Raw genomic sequence first — 17,577 nt, 5'->3', positions numbered from 1 at the left:
TCTGCAGAGTGTTGTGCCTGCCATGGAGGCTGGTATTCCCTGTGAAAAGCCCCCTGCTCTGAAAACGATCTCCCCTTTTTCCAGACAGCCCAAGTCTACTAAGCTCCGGGAAACGCTGTAAAGCATATCTGACCTCGTGGTCTCTGAGGAGCAAGGGAAGGATTCTCACAGTTTATTCTTCATCCCGCAATAACCAATTAAAGGAGGCTGTGCACTATATTACCTGCATGGATAAAAACAGCGAGGACACCCTCATCAGCACTGAACTAATTTCTGATATAAAATAAACAGTCAAACAGTGAGGACTGAAGAACATCCGGATACTTAAAGTGCTAGAAGCTTGGTATTGGAAAAGTCAACACACTTTCCCATGAGCAATATATCCTACCTACCCGCAAAGGTGCCACGGGCTCCTGCTTCAGGACATCTGTTGCAGATTTCCTTCCACTCAAAGCAGTTTTGTTCTTCTGAGATAGGGATGCTGTAAATCCCTGGACAAGCTTCAGATGAAGAAAATACATATTTTTATAGTTTCTAAGCTTACAAAACAAAACAAAAAAAACACCCCACACTAGCCTCCTTTCCATCTGTTTTCAGTAACTAGAATTAAGACTCCATCTTCATCCATCTCTACAAAGAAAGACTGAGCCTTTCTGTGAGCACAAAGCAAAGTCGATGTTTGCTCTCATCACAGAGGATTGGGACCCCAGGAGAGACAAACCAGAGCAAACACAGAAAATCTGCCTGCTATAGCAATCTCCCTTAAAGAAATCACATGTGGTAAAGTCTCTAGCTGCAGATTTTTTTCCCCAATTTTAATAACTAAAGCTGCCACTGAATCTTAATCCTTTTTTTCCCCTCCATTTTGTTTGGACTCTTGCTGTGAGATGCCAACTCTCCATGGCTGGCAAAGGCAGGGCCCACTTATATAAGACACCAGCTGTTTTGCAGGCCTTAAAACTAAAAGTTTAATCATGTGTCAGAAACAAAGTAAAGGATTTCCAAAGTCTGAACAGATAAAACAAAATTTGAAATTAATCTAAGAGTTGTGTCCGCAAATGCTAAACCCCATGAGCAGGTTGGCCGTTCTGTATTAGGACATTTGTTCTATTATGATCAAACCTGAGAATAACCCTGCCTAAAATTTCTTGCTAGATATACCTGCATCCTACTTTGCTGTCAGCAGTATAGCTTTGTATCAGTAATTTTTTTAAAGACAGGTTTCTCTTGCTTCATGAGTCCTGTTCAGGAAAGCAGAATGTTCTCCCCCAAACACCCATCTGCTAAGATTCACACACAGTCTCTGCCCAAACACGCATCTTTGCAGCAGCTTTGAGAAGACAGATTGTAATCATTTATGTGACAAAAAGTAAGTATTCTCACACATGCCTCAGTCCTCTCAAAAGCCCCTGACAAAAGCCTTTATGCGGGGCCATGGCTGTAGGCTCACGTGTCACCATCTCCTCGGCATACATGGATGTCACCCTTTGCAAGCACAGCTGGCTGCCTTTACTGGTGGCTTGGTCCCCTCTGATTCCCTCAGGTGCCAGGATAGAGCATAAGGAGAGAATCAGCCTCTAGGGCAAACAGGGCAGCTCTATGAACACGACCTAGCAGTTTGTGAATGCTAAGCTAAGAGGCAACGTGCACACGTCCAGAGGGCCCACAGGCACGGACTTGGCTGCTCCACCTCGGAGGCAGTGATGGGGGCAACACCGGTGAGAGGGAAAGGCCGGGCCCCCTCAGGACCGCAGGGGCCCAGCCTGCCCCGCACCCTGCCCAGCCCTGAGGTGAGTCCCACAGGCCCGAGGGGAGGCAAGGGCGGGCAGCAGAGCCCCGCACTCCCCCCACCCGGCACACCCCCGCGCCGGGGTCCCCTCACCGGCTCCAGCGAGGCTCCGGGAGGCCCCAGGGGAGGCGGGAAGCGGCTGCGGTGGGAACCAGCGCCGCGCCGTATGGCAAGGCCCAGCCGCGGGGAAGATGGCGGCGCCCCCCGCCCCAGGCGCCTCGCATCGCCTCACACCGCTGCCATGGCAACGCAAACGCGCACGCTCTCCCCCGCGCTCCGTCCTCGTGAGTAGGCCTTCCCACCAATCAGAAAGGGAGCGCCTGGGTGAATGAGCCAATCAGAAGCGAGGACAGCCGGCCTCCGGGGCAGGTGAGAGGCAGCACCGCCGCCAGCGCCGAGCCGGGCCGAGCCGAGCCGAGCCGAGCCGAGCCGAGCCGAGCCGAGCGCCTTCCGCCATCCCTGAGGTAGAGGCCCGGAGACTGCAGCTCATGGCCGCGGCCGCGACGGGCGGGCCGGGAACCGCCCGGCTGGGGGCAGAAAGCGGAGGGCCGCCCGGCCGCGCAGCCTCGGCCCAGGCCCGGCAAGCCGGGCGCGGAGGCCCGGCCGCCCTCCGTCAGCCCGAAGGGGAAAGCTGTCAGCAACGGCCGCGGCCTGCGGCCAGGCTTCTTGTGGTGCTCGGCGCCTGGCCACGAACCCCTAACCGGAATGCCGCGTCTTGGTTTATCGTGCAATACTGTTATTTATCGTTATCGTGCAATACTGTGCAATATTACTGTTATCGTGCAATACTGTTATATTGCACGTGTTATCGTGCAATACTGACTTCATGAAACTCAAATTGAAACTTAAATCTGATGTATGACACTGATGGCTGTACTCTAGTGGTAAGAAAATACTAGTTTTCTACTAATAAATTATGATTTGAGCACAATGGCACGAAGAGGACTGTCGGCCTGCAGTTTTTGCCAGCACCTAGTAGCTGGCCAGCACTGAAGCAAACAGAACGCCTGTTGGCAATCCTCTGAAGATTTACTCAGCATCTGGCGTCTCTTGTCGCTACTTATGCAGGCAACCAGAGATATCATCACGTGAGCGAAATGTAAGATTCATTCCCAAGCAGCACCCCAGTAGCGTCGCGCTGACCCCGAGGTCTAACAACAACCATGTTAGTGCTGACCATTTAAAAAGGAAATAATTTTTGTTTTGGGCCAAGCCTGGCCCAGAAACCACCCCCAGCTCCCCTACTTCTGCTTTGATCTGCAGGTTGTAGCAAGTTTCATCTAATTTCTTAGTGTTTTCACCCTGGATTATTTCCTCAGTGAGAGGAAAATTAAATGCCAGGAAAAAAAGAACCCAGAAATACTTACACTATAAAAATGTAACTGGACTTTTATGGCCCTTCTGATAAAGGTGACCGTCTTCCTGCTGGTCTATTATGCTGCTCTCTTGTTTTTAGGATTTTTGTTATTTTGCTTATCTGAGGCCTAGCGTTACTTCTGCTGAAACTCCCAAATTCCACTTGGAGGAAGATTTCCCTTTTCCAATATAAAAGGGAAGGGGAATAAACATTTATACATCTATTTCTTTTCACAAAACAGAAGGAAAATGAACCAACTGCAGGCTCTGCTGAATGACAGTCTTATCAGAACACAGCATGTGGAAAACGCAGCTATCATCGACATAAAGGAAAGAAACGTCTGTGCATCAACCTTTGGCTTTAATGTAAGAGATCAAAGAGCGTCCTGGGAAGTGACAGCAGAGGTAGAAACTCTGGGAATCTAGAGCACAAAGTAGCGATAACAGCAGGGAGCACAGCGCTCTCCTAAACACACTTGCTTCCTTCAGCCTCGGAGCTGGAGTTCAGGTACAGCCTAGCTGCTGTGTTGAGAGGCAGACTTGCAAAGTTGATTGCTAATTGATTGCTAATTTCACATCTTTGATTTTTGGAAGAAAGATGCCATTTAACTGGCATTTTCAAGGAGTCCTTTTTAACCACTTGGCACTCAATGGTTCCACCAGTAAAGCAGATGTAGGTAGGTCCATTCTCTGGCACTGAGACCTGCTGGTATGGAATGTGCCGTGCCCGTACTATAACCCCAGAACAGAGTGGCTGTACCAGCTTGCCTACAGTCCTGGGCCGTTCTAATTTTGCAGACTGTGCCTCGGAATTCTGTGGGGAAGGGCTTGCTGGCCCAGGCCAAAACTCTACCTCGACTGCTCTGACAGTGCTCAGAACTGCTCCCTAGCACCTTAGATTTGCTGGTGTAGATGTAGCTTATCTGTTTTCATTGTCCGTCAGCTGATAAACAGCAGAATAACAGCACTTCTGGTCATATCCTATTATATGGCAAAACTAATATGCACTCCCTGACACAGTGAACTTTCTAGGAGTTCAGAAATGCTCCCTGCACCACAGTCATCCTTATGTCGTTGGAAGGTACCACTGCCTCTCCTAATCCCCATGATACCAGCTCCCAGACTTTTCCAGGGGTACACATTGCTACCCTTGGCATGCTCAGAAGAATGTGTTCAGAAGATGAAGCTCTTGTTAAGACAGCCCCATCCCTGGGGACAGATTCTCAGCAGAGAGAGTCATCAGTCCACTAGGTAACAGTGACATCGCCTTTAATATGTAAATGATCTTTGATATAAACCACAGCTTTGAGAGATGCCAGCCTGCTGGCTCTTCAGCAAGGCAGATTACATGCTGAGGTCCACAGCAAAGTCCTCAGCCATTGTAAATTATCACCAGCTCCACTGACTTGAAAGAATTTCAGGCCAGAAGGGATCACTGGATCATCTCCTCCAACCATCCAACCCACCCAACCCAGTGACTCAGTTACACCTACACTGAGCGCAAGAGCTCATCCACACGGGTAGATCTGTGACCTGTGTGGACTGCTCCACTGAGGTGTGACGATCTGGTCTGGACTTGCTACAAGTTACACTTCCCCACTGAGGGCTAAGAATATTTGAAATCCGCGTCCTTGGGTGAGCTCTGCGCGAGCCCGGGGACGGCTGCGCCCGACTCTATATCACCTTTCAACAGAAGGGTCCGGTCGCCACGGGGCGTGTTGCCTAGAGAAGTGTCGCTGGGTGATGGGACTACACAGACAGTAATCACAGGCTAAGCAGATTGTTTCAAATGAGATTTTGAAAATATAGTGGACTGTACAGAAACTAGGTCTAGTTTCAAAGCCAGGCAGATTTTTTTTTTTTTGACATTATAATTTTAAGTGAACTATCAAGGACAGTGGGAGGGTGGAAAGCAGTTCATCATTGCAAAGAGGTGCATTTTTGGTCCGTAATGCTGTGTTGTACTAACACAGGTGCCACCAGAGAATGCTTTAAACCTTATCTACGCTTTCCACAAGAACTTACTGCAAGTTAGAAGGGGAGGACTCTACTTCAAGGAGAAGCACTATAAATGTGTCCGCGCAGATGAGCATTCCATCTATCTTCAGAATGTACGTTGACAGGAGCTGCGGCCGTCCTGAGAAATCTGGAGACTTCCCACTTCCTTCCCTTGCTGCCTGGTTACATGAACACTGTAACACAAGCAGAAAGCCTTCACGTGCCTCTTACTTTCTTTCTCTCCATATCACCTTCCCAGCAGGTGTGGAATGAAATCGGTGCAGAATACAAGAAAGTGTCAGCCGTATAATACAAATTTAATGGGTAACACTATCCATTTGCCTAACACCAGCTGCAGGGCTTGTCACGTTCTCCTTCGAATGAGTTAATCTCCCTAATGTGGCAAAAAACTATCACTTCATTTTTTTGCTGGGTTTGTTTCTTGCCACATTAATGAATTAATCAGGTAATAGGAGGGCCTGGCAAGCCCACAGGCCAGAATAAGGCAGCAGGAGCAGGTAACTGGGTTGGGGGAGAGAAGAGACCCTGGTGAGCAGGACCTTGTTTGACAGCTGACTGGCCTGGAGGGACTCCCGCCTCAGTAATTCACCTGTGAAATTCAGAAACAGAAACTGAGGACACGGCTGCATGCAGCCATTCTCAGAATGGCAGAATGTTGGTACTACTGCCGAGTCACACAGCCTAAAGTAAATACATCCAACTGGTTGTTAGTGGGGTCTTAGTTCTTCCCCTCCCCAGTAAATCCATCGTGAAATAAGCTAAGCAACTTGTAGAACAGGCTGAGCAGCTCTTAAATTTGGATCCCATTTCAGAAAAATGCAGTATTTTTTCCATTCCTTATTACAAATAAGTGAGGCAGAGTTTGGGATGCTGCGTTCATAAAACACTGGGCGTGCTTTCATGTAAATACTAGTTATTTTATTTGCATTTATCAATGCTTTTGCATATGACGTTGAGCACTAGGATAACACCTCTTCAAAATGCTGTGCAGTAAGACATCAATCAATGGAAGTGAGAATAGGCAATATAATAAAGCATTTGACTGACTTGCTTTAATAGTCAGCAGTCTTCAGAACCTGCACCGTCACTGTTTGTCTGCATCCTGGCTTAGACTTTGAGATAGTATTTGCCTTTTTTTCCCCAAGAAAACAGGTAGATTGGAAAAAAAAATGCCTGTAATTGGCCCAAATTGTAAGGCAATATGTATACGTCTGTATTTTTTTAGAACCTTGTAACCTTATACCAATTTTCCATCTTACCTAGCCAGATGGAGGCCTGATAGTTGTGAAGACAAAGACTTTCATCGTGGTTGCTACTTACGGAGTGGGCATGTATCCCAGTGTGTGTGTGGAAGCTGTGGAGAAACTAGGTAAGGGAAATGCCTGTATCTGTGTGCCTGCATGCCGGCATCTCACCGATTAGCCCCACCCTTGCAAACAGCTTCAAAATTAATCCGATGAACTACCAAATCCTGAAAATCTGGGAAACTGAATACAGACATGGGTTGTGGCTCCATGGCTAAACCCTCTCCTGACATGTCGTCCCACTGTGCGAGGTACACGTGCTCCAAAGCCTTCATGGGTATGAACAGGTTGCAGAACTCTGTCCTTGGCTGTTCTGGCACACGTTTTCTGTTAGCTACCCTTCAACAAAATGGGACCTGACAGTCACATTTTCTTGTCCTCATACACTTAATGCTGAGGTCTTAAGCACACTTTTGTAGAGCATCAGCTTTGATACTCCGCTTCACAGTCCACTTCTTCAATGACACATGAGCTCTCTACGGGTTTCAAACTTTCTCTAGAAAGCCTGGTCTCTAGAAGAAAGCTGCTGTCTGTTTTCTGACGTGTGAATCTTGAGACATCATGAAGCTAGTTTCCTTGTCTCACAGTAACAAAGCACCTCTTCTCTAACAAAAGTGCCCATTTCCTTCCCTCTCCCACTAGAGTTTCCTTTGTGCGAGTCCTCTTCAGTTCCTCTCTCTTGGGCTCAGTGTTTTAAAGACTTAGTGTTAACATCTCTTTGTTCCCCATTCGGGAATATTGCAAAACCCAGCCCTTCTCAGACCAGCTGCAGAATCCTGACTGCATCTCAAATGTAGTTTTCCCTTTGTGTGGAGGTGCTGGCAAGGATTAACCACTCTTCATTGTCCTTGGTCTGGGAGATAAATAACAGGGTTATAAATCTTATTGCTGTAATATATGGCTGACTTGGTATGAAGGATACAATCATTTTATTGCATCATCCAAATGGATAAAATGCGCAAGAGCAGGTTCCCGGAATAGCCTTGATTTTCACTGTAGGGGTAATTCTAAGAAATTTCTAAGGAATTTCAAGGGTATTTCTAAGCAAAACTTTGTAGAGCAATAAGATTCAACTTAATCTATGTATATGCCCGTCTTCTTTCACTGAATAGGAATGAAACTGTAGGCCCACTGTGCTCCTACCTTTTGTTCCTCATTTAGGTGCCTAAAAGTAAGTGGAATTAATTTGTGTTTTGGGGCATAAACTGTTTCATCTGGAATGAGCTATAAGACTCTCAGTAACAAATTTCTCATCAGACCTTTTTCAAAAGGCTTTTACAATTCAAAAAGCTATGATGAAGAACAGGATTTTAGAGGCTATAATGCAAGTTTTAAAACAAACTTGCCTGCTGGACCCTCAGAAGCCTGGTTCTTGGCTGGTGGGTCCGTGCTTGGTGCCAGGCTGGCAGAGACTGGCCTCCACTGCAGCCTCTCCACTTCACAGCCCCTGCACTTTGTTTAACCAAACGCATCTGACTGCAGACAGGCCAGAAGAGGGAAGTGGATTGCCCGTGTTTTTTGGATCTTTCCTGTGTTCACTTCAGCCTCAACTACCAGAGCAACCTCAGGCTGCTTTACGTTATGTTCTGCTTTCTATTTTCTTGGCCGTTGTTTTTGGCAGCGTCTCACAGCAGGTCGAGCACAAAACCATTGTACCACCACTGCACTGCCTAGGGAGCCTCATTTTTTCTTGCACTCCAAACATGATTCTGCCTCATCCCCGTCATATTTACCAGCTGTGATGGATCTGTTGGAGATTAGGTATTCTAGGTCTTTGTCACTGACATGTATGGCCAGCACATTAACTTCAAATTATACGAATTCTGGGGGACACTTATGTGCTGGGCTGTGAACTGAGGAACAGAAAGATTTCCCATCCTGGTAACATTTGGCATAAGGTAAGGACAAACAGCTTCAAGCAGTAACCTCAAGGACATCCACTGGGTTAAGTCTCCTGAGAGCATGACTAGGGGTTTTTAATCACTGGGTCAAAACGGGCATGAAAGACTGCCAAACCAGAATGGTGCTTCCAGGGGAGGAGTATTTTCAAGGGATTGTTTCCATCTAGGGCAGCATTAATAAGACTCACTAAATCTAAGAACTGGGCCTTATATTTGAAGCTAACTTCAGACTAGCTCTTTTTCTGCAGTACTACAAACGGAGCTGGAGCAGATCCAAAAGGTGCCGTTGTGTTACTTAGCCCCAGGTCTGCCTGGCTGGCTCAGTAATAAATTCAGGAGCCGTATCATAGTTGATACTAGCTTCTTTGCTGCCACGGGAGGAAGGCAGAAAGTGTAAAGCTGGGAGATTGCAAAAAATGCCAACACTTGCAAAGTCCTGTAACAATTTCCGCACAAGTTATTTGGTCTTCCAAATAGTCACATTGTCCGTAATTGGCCTCTGCTCCTGAGTAAAGTCTAAGGTCTAAGAGTTTCCAGGGCCAGATTTGCAGCGGTTTTAACAATGTTTATTCTCTGGAGTTTATCCTTGCTGTTCTGGATGGTTTCTTTGCAAAAAGAAAACAAAGTAGCTTTTCCTCACATGTTAACAAGAGATTTCTGAAAAGGATTTAAAGTGTTCAGTGTTTATTCTTTAGAACAGATAATACCTCATGAATATAGGTATTTTGAATTTTCAGCTAGAAATACTGCTGTCTTCTTTTGAGTACAGTGTAGTCTGATGTGGATTTGAACTTGAAAAAAAGCATCTCCATTACAGCAATTCTGTATATGATTTTTATCATTGTTGATTTTTTTTTTTTTATTTTTTTATTTATTTCCTTGTGTTATTATAGCGGACTACTTTAGGGAGAAAGGTAGCTGAATTGGCAGAAAACTTGAACTTCATCAACCTTAGAAGGACCGCTCAAGAGGAAATAAAGTATAGAAGTTTGAAGCATTATCCAATTTAAGCAAGAACCTGCTGCTTTACAGTGTTCTGGCTGCTGAGTTTCCTTCTGTTTTTTCAAGAACACTTGAGGGCTCGCTGCTCATAAGAGGATGACCCTATGCATCTAAGTTTCTTAACTGAATTGAAAATAATGTCTTCAAGATTTGGTTTAAGATGCTCTGCTTCATCTTTCTAATGTTGTCTTTTAGCCCATTTCCAGATAAGAAAATTATTAATCTCACTAAGCAAAGTAAGTTCTCTAACAGCATTACAGCTATGCATAGCACCACAGACCCAAGGGACGAAGGAAACTGTTACATTAACAGATTTTCAGATTGTCCTGTACATCTTTGAATATTACAAATAAACCACATTTTTAACATGTCCATTTGCATTGTCATTGACCGCTATAGAAAGTTATTTTAAACTGTAGTGGACTGCAAAGTTCTGTGAGGACTGGGGAGGAGGGACAACATCACCACCAGGCTTGAATCAGACTGTGTGTACTATAGGACATCAAAGAAGAGCAGTCTCAAGAAGACCAGGCTCCATGATCTTTTCATCAGCAGAAACAAATAAATTATGAGCTCTTTGAGTCACGTGAGAAAAAAATAATTTTCAGCTATATTTGACTCTAAATTAGTTTAGTTTCAAAGAAGAGTTTGAAAGCCTGAATCCAAAAATCTCAAAATCAATAGGAAAAATATCCACAGAAGAATCCCACACATGGACAGGCATAGGATTTATCATTTTTAAATACTCTGAAGTGTCAGTTTTATTCCCTGAGAACTCAAATGCTCAAGAGCTGGTGACTAGGACACGGAGAAAGGCATGATCTGATCCTTCTCCCTCTGGGGGAAACGGTAAGGCTCAACGAAGAGGTGTGATCGGGCAGCTAAAACATCAGGTAGAAACGCACCGGGTTGACGGGCGTGAGCCAGGAAACTTTGAACACCGCTGTCTTACAGGACAGAGCACAATAAAGCCTCCTCACGCTGACAGACAGCATAGGGACTGTCACAGCTCACATGCCCTTAATGCAATTTAAGTAAATCCAGTCTGTATGACCCAGAGTTCAGAAATCAAACCATCAGTTCAGCGCTCTGCCCGAGAACATACAAATACGCACGCATCCAGCGGATCGGCACAGCAAAGGCATTAGACCAAACCTCCCTGTGCGCTGGGGGTGGGCAACGGATCTCTGCCTCAATGCCAAAGGGGAAAGGAGATTTCTGCCTCAATCCATGGAATAAACCAGGTCCGTGAGTAGAAATAATGGTGAGATGTACTCATATTTCTGACTCTGCTCATGTCTTTCCCTCTGAGGTAAAACACAACCTCGTCCTGTTCCACCCCTGGACTTGCTGGGGAATGGCTGATCGCAAGGGCAGAGCTGGGAGAGGAGGAACTGGGATCAGGCTGTTCCCGAGGACAGGCTGGGTTTGTTCCCGGGTTCGTTCCCGTCTTTATAGGAAAAAGGTGAGTCGCAAATTGTGCTCAGGAATGACAGAACGTCTTTAAATTGTTGTTTTGGGCCACTGCTGGCAGATCTGACAGTTTGAAGTTGTTGCGCGTGGTTAGAAACTTTGTTTTCAACTCCTACAGTTTTCTGTGCATTTGAAAGGTATTCGGAGCCTCACTATATTTTTTTTTTGTATTTTTATGGGTCTGCTTCTAGCAACAAAAACAAGCATTTATAAAAATGCAGTTCAGTGGACTGTGTTGGAAAAGGAACAAAAGCTTCTTTCACATCTTATTTTTAATTGACTAAATTTGCACAGATTAAGAGGGCAGAAGCCTCTGTTACGGTGTGGTATCTGGTGGGCTTCCCATTAAATTTTTGTGCTAATACAAATTTTGTAGGACTGGATTAAATGATTCAGCTGAAAACAACAAATAGACAGCCAGCCTCTGAAAGAAAAGCCTTTAAGTTACAGTTTATACAAATAATTGGAAGTGTTCATTCACTGTAAAATAGCCACAGAGCACCACCCCGTGGGGATTTACATTCCTGGGGTTTCAAGGTGTTTATCATTCCGCATTTGCAGTCTTACAACAAATAAATAAGTATGCGCTTAACTTTTTCTGCGCGGATATCCTAATGCCAGTGATTTTTACAGAGGGCATGGTGGTCTGTCACACAATGCTGTTTACTTGAAGGGGCTCTGGCTTGCAGCCCACCCCGCGCACGCCTTCGGGCGGCAGCCCTACACTGTATTCAGTGTGGTACCAGCTCTCGGGAAGTAACACAGGCATTCCCGTTGTGATTCTCTCCTCTCACTTCCAGAGGGAAGACTGCTTCAGATTTGATTTTGCCAGGCAGGAGGAGGCTTGACATCTCAGCCCATCGCAACAACTGCTGATGACAAACCTGAGGAACCCAGGAACAGTGACTGAGGAGTTACTTGAAAGACTCTTGCAGCCGTGGGACCCTCTGCCAGAGCGCATCAGGCACAGAGGAATCACCTGCTGAGGCAAGGGAATTAAACAGGAATTTTTAAAACCATTTGTTATCTTTCATTTGCGCCAACTCACCGTCGTGCCTTTGTGTATCTTCAAGCTGCCATCTACGGGCTGAATCGTAAGGCAGCACTTGCATGATTTTAGATGTGTCAAATAAAGGCTCTTTCTGCTCAGAGTTTTAAAATCCCATTTGTGTCTACTATTTTAAGGGCCTGTGTCCTTCAGTCAGTTGAGCGCTGGGGCCCCAATCATGCAGGAAGTCGAGAGCAAAGGATTTTATTTTCATTTGCGTGCTACTTCTTACAGTTAAAGTGGGTGGGAGGTCAGTGCTGCTGGATCCACGCACAGCTCTGGGCAGGGTTAAAGGCCTGTGACTTGATGCAAGGTGATCTTCATGGTTTGCCAAATGGCTTTTGCAACGATATGTTATATCCCAGCGTTAATGTATTTCATTGCATTGTAACTCCCCAGCTTTCTCTGGCAGCCCTCCCCTCTTCTGCCTTCGAAATGTGTCACAGTTTGCATTGCCCATCTGCAGAGTGGAGTCTGCAGAGCTGCGGTTACTGATTACCGAGATTTTCCAGCTGCACATAAGTGTGCCTGCATTCCTGCCAGGTTTTTTGGTTTTGTTTTGGTTTTTTTTTCAGAGAAAATGTTGGCAGCCTATTTTGATTGCCCAGGAGGCCCAGAAAATCTCTATGTGAAAGAAGTGATGAAACCACATCCAGGAGAAGGAGAAGTTCTTGTGAAGGTCTCTGCCAGCGCTCTGAATAGGGCTGATTTACTCCAGGTATGTGTATGTTAAGCAGATTTATGCACCTGAAAATGACACCAATTTTTCAAGCCCCTATCTGAAGTTTTGACAAATCTGAAGAGTTAAAAGAGATTGGACCTGGTTAGCATGTGGATGGGAGAGTTCATAGGGCTGAAAGAAGAGATGTCTCTTGATTCAGCAGATAAATGTTTTTATCTGGGTCGCTACAATGCTGGGGTGGCATGGAAAGGCAGCTGCATTTCAAGAAAAGATGTAAAAACAAAGCTCTGGTCTTTCTAGATGCTTAGACCGTTCTCTGAGCATTTGAGATGAACATGAAATGTTCCACTGGCTGAATTCCAGCGTGGGAAAATCACATTCAAATTGTTAAGTCTGAGCTGCTTTAATTTGAGCTGAAAGCCACGCTCTGCAACTGGAGACCATAGCACCTCCGCACGATGGACTGGCCTGGACAAAGGGGACTTGCAATAAATTGAATTTGCACACAGAGTTTTAAGAATAAAACATACTTAAGGAACAAGAGGTGTTGCCAGAGGATAGAAGATCCTCAAATTACTGGAACATTTGCACAGTGCAGAATCAGGATGAAATAAATAGGAATTTAGGTTGGAGGCGTGTGAGTAAAATATTGCAGGTCATTACACTCACTGATGTGTGGCTTTTCCTTCCTTGCCCTCTCTTTTCTTTTGTTTTAGAGGAGAGGGAAGTACCCTCCCCCCAAAGGAGCAAGTGATATTTTAGGCTTAGAAGCAGCTGGGAGCGTGGCTGGGCTCGGACCTGGCTGCAAGGGCCGGTGGAAGACTGGCGATGCAGTGATGGCTCTGCTCTCCGGAGGTGGCCAGGCAGAATATGTCACAGTACCCGAAGGCTACCTGATGCCAATTCCCAATGATATGACATTTATTCAGGCTGCAGCCCTTCCCGAAGCCTGGTTAACAGCCTTTCAGCTGCTGCATTTTGTAGGTGAGAGGCGTATTTGCAAATCTATCCCACCAAAACAGCTCGTCTTCCGTTCTGTTATGAAATCTTCTCTTTATTGCCTCCATCTGAATGCTGTTTGCCTTCAAAGAACCTTTTCTCTCTCGCTCCATTCGCATGGGTCAGAACCCGCTATGCCAGACCCAAATCCTGAAATCTTGACCACATCTCCCCAGTCACAACTTACTCTGCTAATTGCGTATTTACAAGGAAGGATACGAAAAGATGGTCAGTTTTTCTTTTTGTCTACATTTCTCAGCTTGAATAGCAATTTCCATTAAGCCTAAACCCTGAAATAACTTACATGTTCTCCAAACAACTGAAAATGCATCCTACTTCTAAAGATTTGACTTCACTGCAAGCATGACCATATAATGAACTTTCTCACTAATTGCCTGTGGATCTACAGTAGACAACGCCTTCTGGTACCTTGTTTCAGAGAGACATTAACTGTAGGTAAAATCCCCTCTGAGCTGATTTAAAATGGACATAAATTCGCTCTTCACTTTGAAAACGTGCTGCAGAGGCACTAACAATAGCACTTGCCAGGGTTTTCCTCAGTTGACAAATATCCTTCTTCCACCCTCTTCAGCAGTAGCATCTAAAAGCTCCACCGAAGGAGTGACAAACAAGTACCTTTCCTCACTACCCAAAACGCAGCCTCGCTTCGAGCACTGTTGCTTCCTGGGGGTCTGTGGTCAATTAGGACCACGTCTCCAGGACTACTCGGTGCCTCACTTCCAGTAGCAATCAGTGGAACACAAATGACTGCGTTAGGGCAACCGGTAGATGGCAAAATGATAGGTAGAACTGGTCCTTAACCATTACCCAGCACTTCTGGTATTTCTCCATTGTTGAATGTCTGATTTCTCAGTATTAGCATCCTCCGAGTGTGTTTTCTGTTGGTGGCAGTGGATGGCCCCAGTATAAAAAGGCCAGCTGCACTCACCTAAGCAGCTTGGTCACGGATGCCCAGAACCAGACAGCTAAAGTCATTCCACTGAAGTCAGTAAAATGGAGTCCTGTCGGTACGCTGCGAGCTATGTTAGTTCTGGATTTGTTTCTTTTATGAAGGATATGAAGATGTAAACAAAGCCCGCTCAAGGGCATCTCTTTCAGCTTCCTCTTCAGTATTTACCACCCTGATCATGTTTTAATCCACAGGTGATGCCAAAAGGGTAACCATTTCCCTTACGTCCTCCTTCAGGTAAAATACAGAAGGGCGAGAGAGTGTTGATCCATGCTGGAGCCAGCGGAGTTGGTATGGCAGCCATTCAGCTGGTGAGACTGGCAAAAGCTATTCCCATCGTGACAGCAGGAACTCAGGAGAAACTGAAAGCAACAGCAAACGCCGGAGCAGCTGCAGGGTTCAACTACAAGAATGAAGATTTTAGTGAAAAGGTCTTGGCGTTCACCCAAGGTAAGAACCTCTACATGAAAGACACTGTTACAGTTGAGGAGGAGTGTGTACGTCCTAACGTACATGCACATACACTCAGTTTCAACGGTCGCCTTAGTCGGTGAAGGAGCAGACAGTATGACCCTGTTAGCACAACCTAACATCCTGTTCAGCCCAAGAATCTTAACTTTCCTTAGTCTAATTGTGCTGTTTTCTGCACGGACTCTCTGGCTTTGTGTTCATTTGGGGCATAAATATTGTGCGTGTGTTATGGGTGCCTCCACAAGGAACTGTGGGACCAAATCCTTGCACTTGTCTTTGTAAGTGTTTGAATATGGGAACAAAACTTAGCTTTTAGGGCCACGAAAACAATCAGAGGGCTGGAACACCGCTGCTATGAGGAAAGGCTGAGAGAGCTGGGGTTGTTCAGCCTGGAGAAGAGAAGGCTGCGGGGTGACCTTATTGCAGCCTTTCAATACTTAAAGGGGGCCTACAAGAAAGATGGGGATAGTCTTTTTAGCAAGGCCTGCTGGGACAGGACAAGGGGTAATGGTTTTAAACTAAAGGAGGGGAGATTCAGACTGGATATAAGGAAAAAAATTGTCACGATGAGGGTGGTGAAACACTGGCATGGGTTGCCCAGAGAGGTGGTAGATGCCCCATCCTTGGAAACATTCCAGGCCAGGCTGGATGGGGCTCTGAGCAACCTGATCTGGTTGTAGATGTCCCTGCTCATTGCAGGGGGGATGGACTAGATGGCCTTTAAAGGTCCCTTCCATCCCAAAGCATTCTCTGATTCTGTGATTCTCTCTTACTGTTAGAAAAATTTAGCTTTTCTAAGCATTTGGGATGGGTTACGATGGAGTCTGCATCTGGATATCTATAATGATCCTTTTTTGTGCTCAGTACTAGAATTCCTTACAAATCATTATGCCAATTCCTAATTTCAGTAGAAAGACTTAGATAAGAATTGCAGGATTGATCCTGTACCTATGAAGAAAAAGGTTTTAGTTTTGCCTGAAATTATCTTACCTTTAATGCAGCTCAACTACATTGCTGAAATCTTCTCTGTTTCTACCTGAGGTTCTGGAGTAGATATTATTTTAGATTGTGTGGGTGGCTCATACTGGGAGAAGAATCTCAACTGTCTGAGTACTGACGGCCGGTGGATTATTTATGGACTACTGAGTGGAGGTGAAGTACATGGAGATTTGCTTGCAAGGCTGCTTTCCAAAAGAGCGAGCATCCATACAAGTCTATTACGATCACGAGACAAGGAGGCAAGTAATGGCTATCAAACTGTGTACAGTTTGACCTTAAAATCGATGATAGTTTTGAGAGCTTTCTTTTGATACCGCTGTTAAAGCAGAATCTTAATGCATTATTATCAAAAAAGCACCACCTTGAACTGTTACTACATACTTTGGAAAACATTGCAATATTACGTTACAATTTCCCTTTTCTATTTTTAGCAAATGCCTCCGTTTTACAACTATGGAATCAGAGGAATGATACCCAGGAACTTCTTAATGTACTTCACAAGTACCATAATTTAAAGATGTGGCCTAATTAAAAACAAAACTCAAGTCACGAGGCAACTTGATCAAGTCGGGGGTGGGGGGAGGGAGAAAAACCTCTATTAGATAATTCTTCAAAGCAGAGACCGAGGCCATTTGGATGCCCAGAAATTACCAAGGAAAAACCACTTTATGTGGAAAACTCTCAGATATTACAGTAAAAGACAGCAGTATACAGCCCTAGGATAGATTCTGTCCGTGGTCTAATACATAATATTCTCAAGAATTTTATCAGTTTGAGTTTAAATGGTTCTGCACTGAGCTTATACCACTTGTTTGGAGAATTTCATTCAATTAAAATATAATTAATCTAAAAGTTTTCTTCTTGTTTATACACCTGTCTGACACCTGTCAGATGTTTACATGTCCGTCTCACTATGAGAATGTCAGAGTCTCCCTGAGAACGGTGCACATTTCGTACGCTGCGCTTAGAGATACCTCTGTGAATGAAATGTCTGGAAATAATCTTCAAAATGCTTTCATTTTTCCTTCAGTATAAGGAACAGCTGGTAAAAGCCTTCACAGAAAATGTGCTGCCGTATTTTTCTGGAGGAACCTCCCCTCTTCTCCAACCGCTTGTTGACAGCGTTTACCCTCTGCACGAGATCGCAGAGGCACACAGGATCATGGAAGAAAACAAGAATATTGGTAAAATTGTCATCGAAATGCCTGCTTCATCTTAAAGAAAGGCCTGCTGCTGTCGTCGCTTCAGGGACAGAACTGTGACGGGCGTTTGCCAAGCAGACAATCTGCCATTTCTGCTTCCAAATCTGGAATGATTTATTGTGGGAGGAAGCCAAAGAGGAGCGGTAAAGCAAAGCCTTACAGGACACGTTTAATAAAAAGGTTCACGTTGCAGCTCTAGCATCGTGTCTTGAGAGTGTAAACAGCATGTCGGCAAGCGCTCCGTGTAGGAGAAAACCGGCAGGCACCGACCACCCGCTCCTTTACTGTCCGCTTTCCAGAGCGTTCCCGCCCGGCGCGGGTGGCAGGCCAGGCCCCTTCACCTGACAGGAACCTCCGCACGG

At 45.4% G+C, this 17,577-nt stretch overlaps 1 protein-coding gene across 1 annotated transcript; it reads left to right on the top strand.

Moving 5' to 3' along the window:
* Positions 1-3,394: 3,394 nt before the first annotated feature.
* TP53I3 (tumor protein p53 inducible protein 3) lies at positions 3,395-17,232 on the top strand (the record flags this gene model as incomplete). The annotated part of the gene is made up of 8 exons (XM_082306302.1): positions 3,395-3,511; positions 5,119-5,256; positions 6,428-6,533; positions 12,468-12,610; positions 13,291-13,558; positions 14,781-14,993; positions 16,056-16,252; positions 17,044-17,232. 8 exons carry the CDS (start codon positions 3,395-3,397, stop codon positions 17,230-17,232), a joined length of 1,371 nt encoding a protein of 456 aa, XP_082162428.1.
* Between the last annotated feature and the right edge of the window lie 345 nt (positions 17,233-17,577).

This window comes from Platalea leucorodia (assembly GCF_965183815.1).
Source record: "Platalea leucorodia genome assembly, chromosome: 3".
Classification (NCBI taxonomy): Eukaryota; Metazoa; Chordata; class Aves; order Pelecaniformes; family Threskiornithidae; genus Platalea; species Platalea leucorodia.
This window is presented reverse-complemented; position numbering and strand designations above follow the sequence as displayed.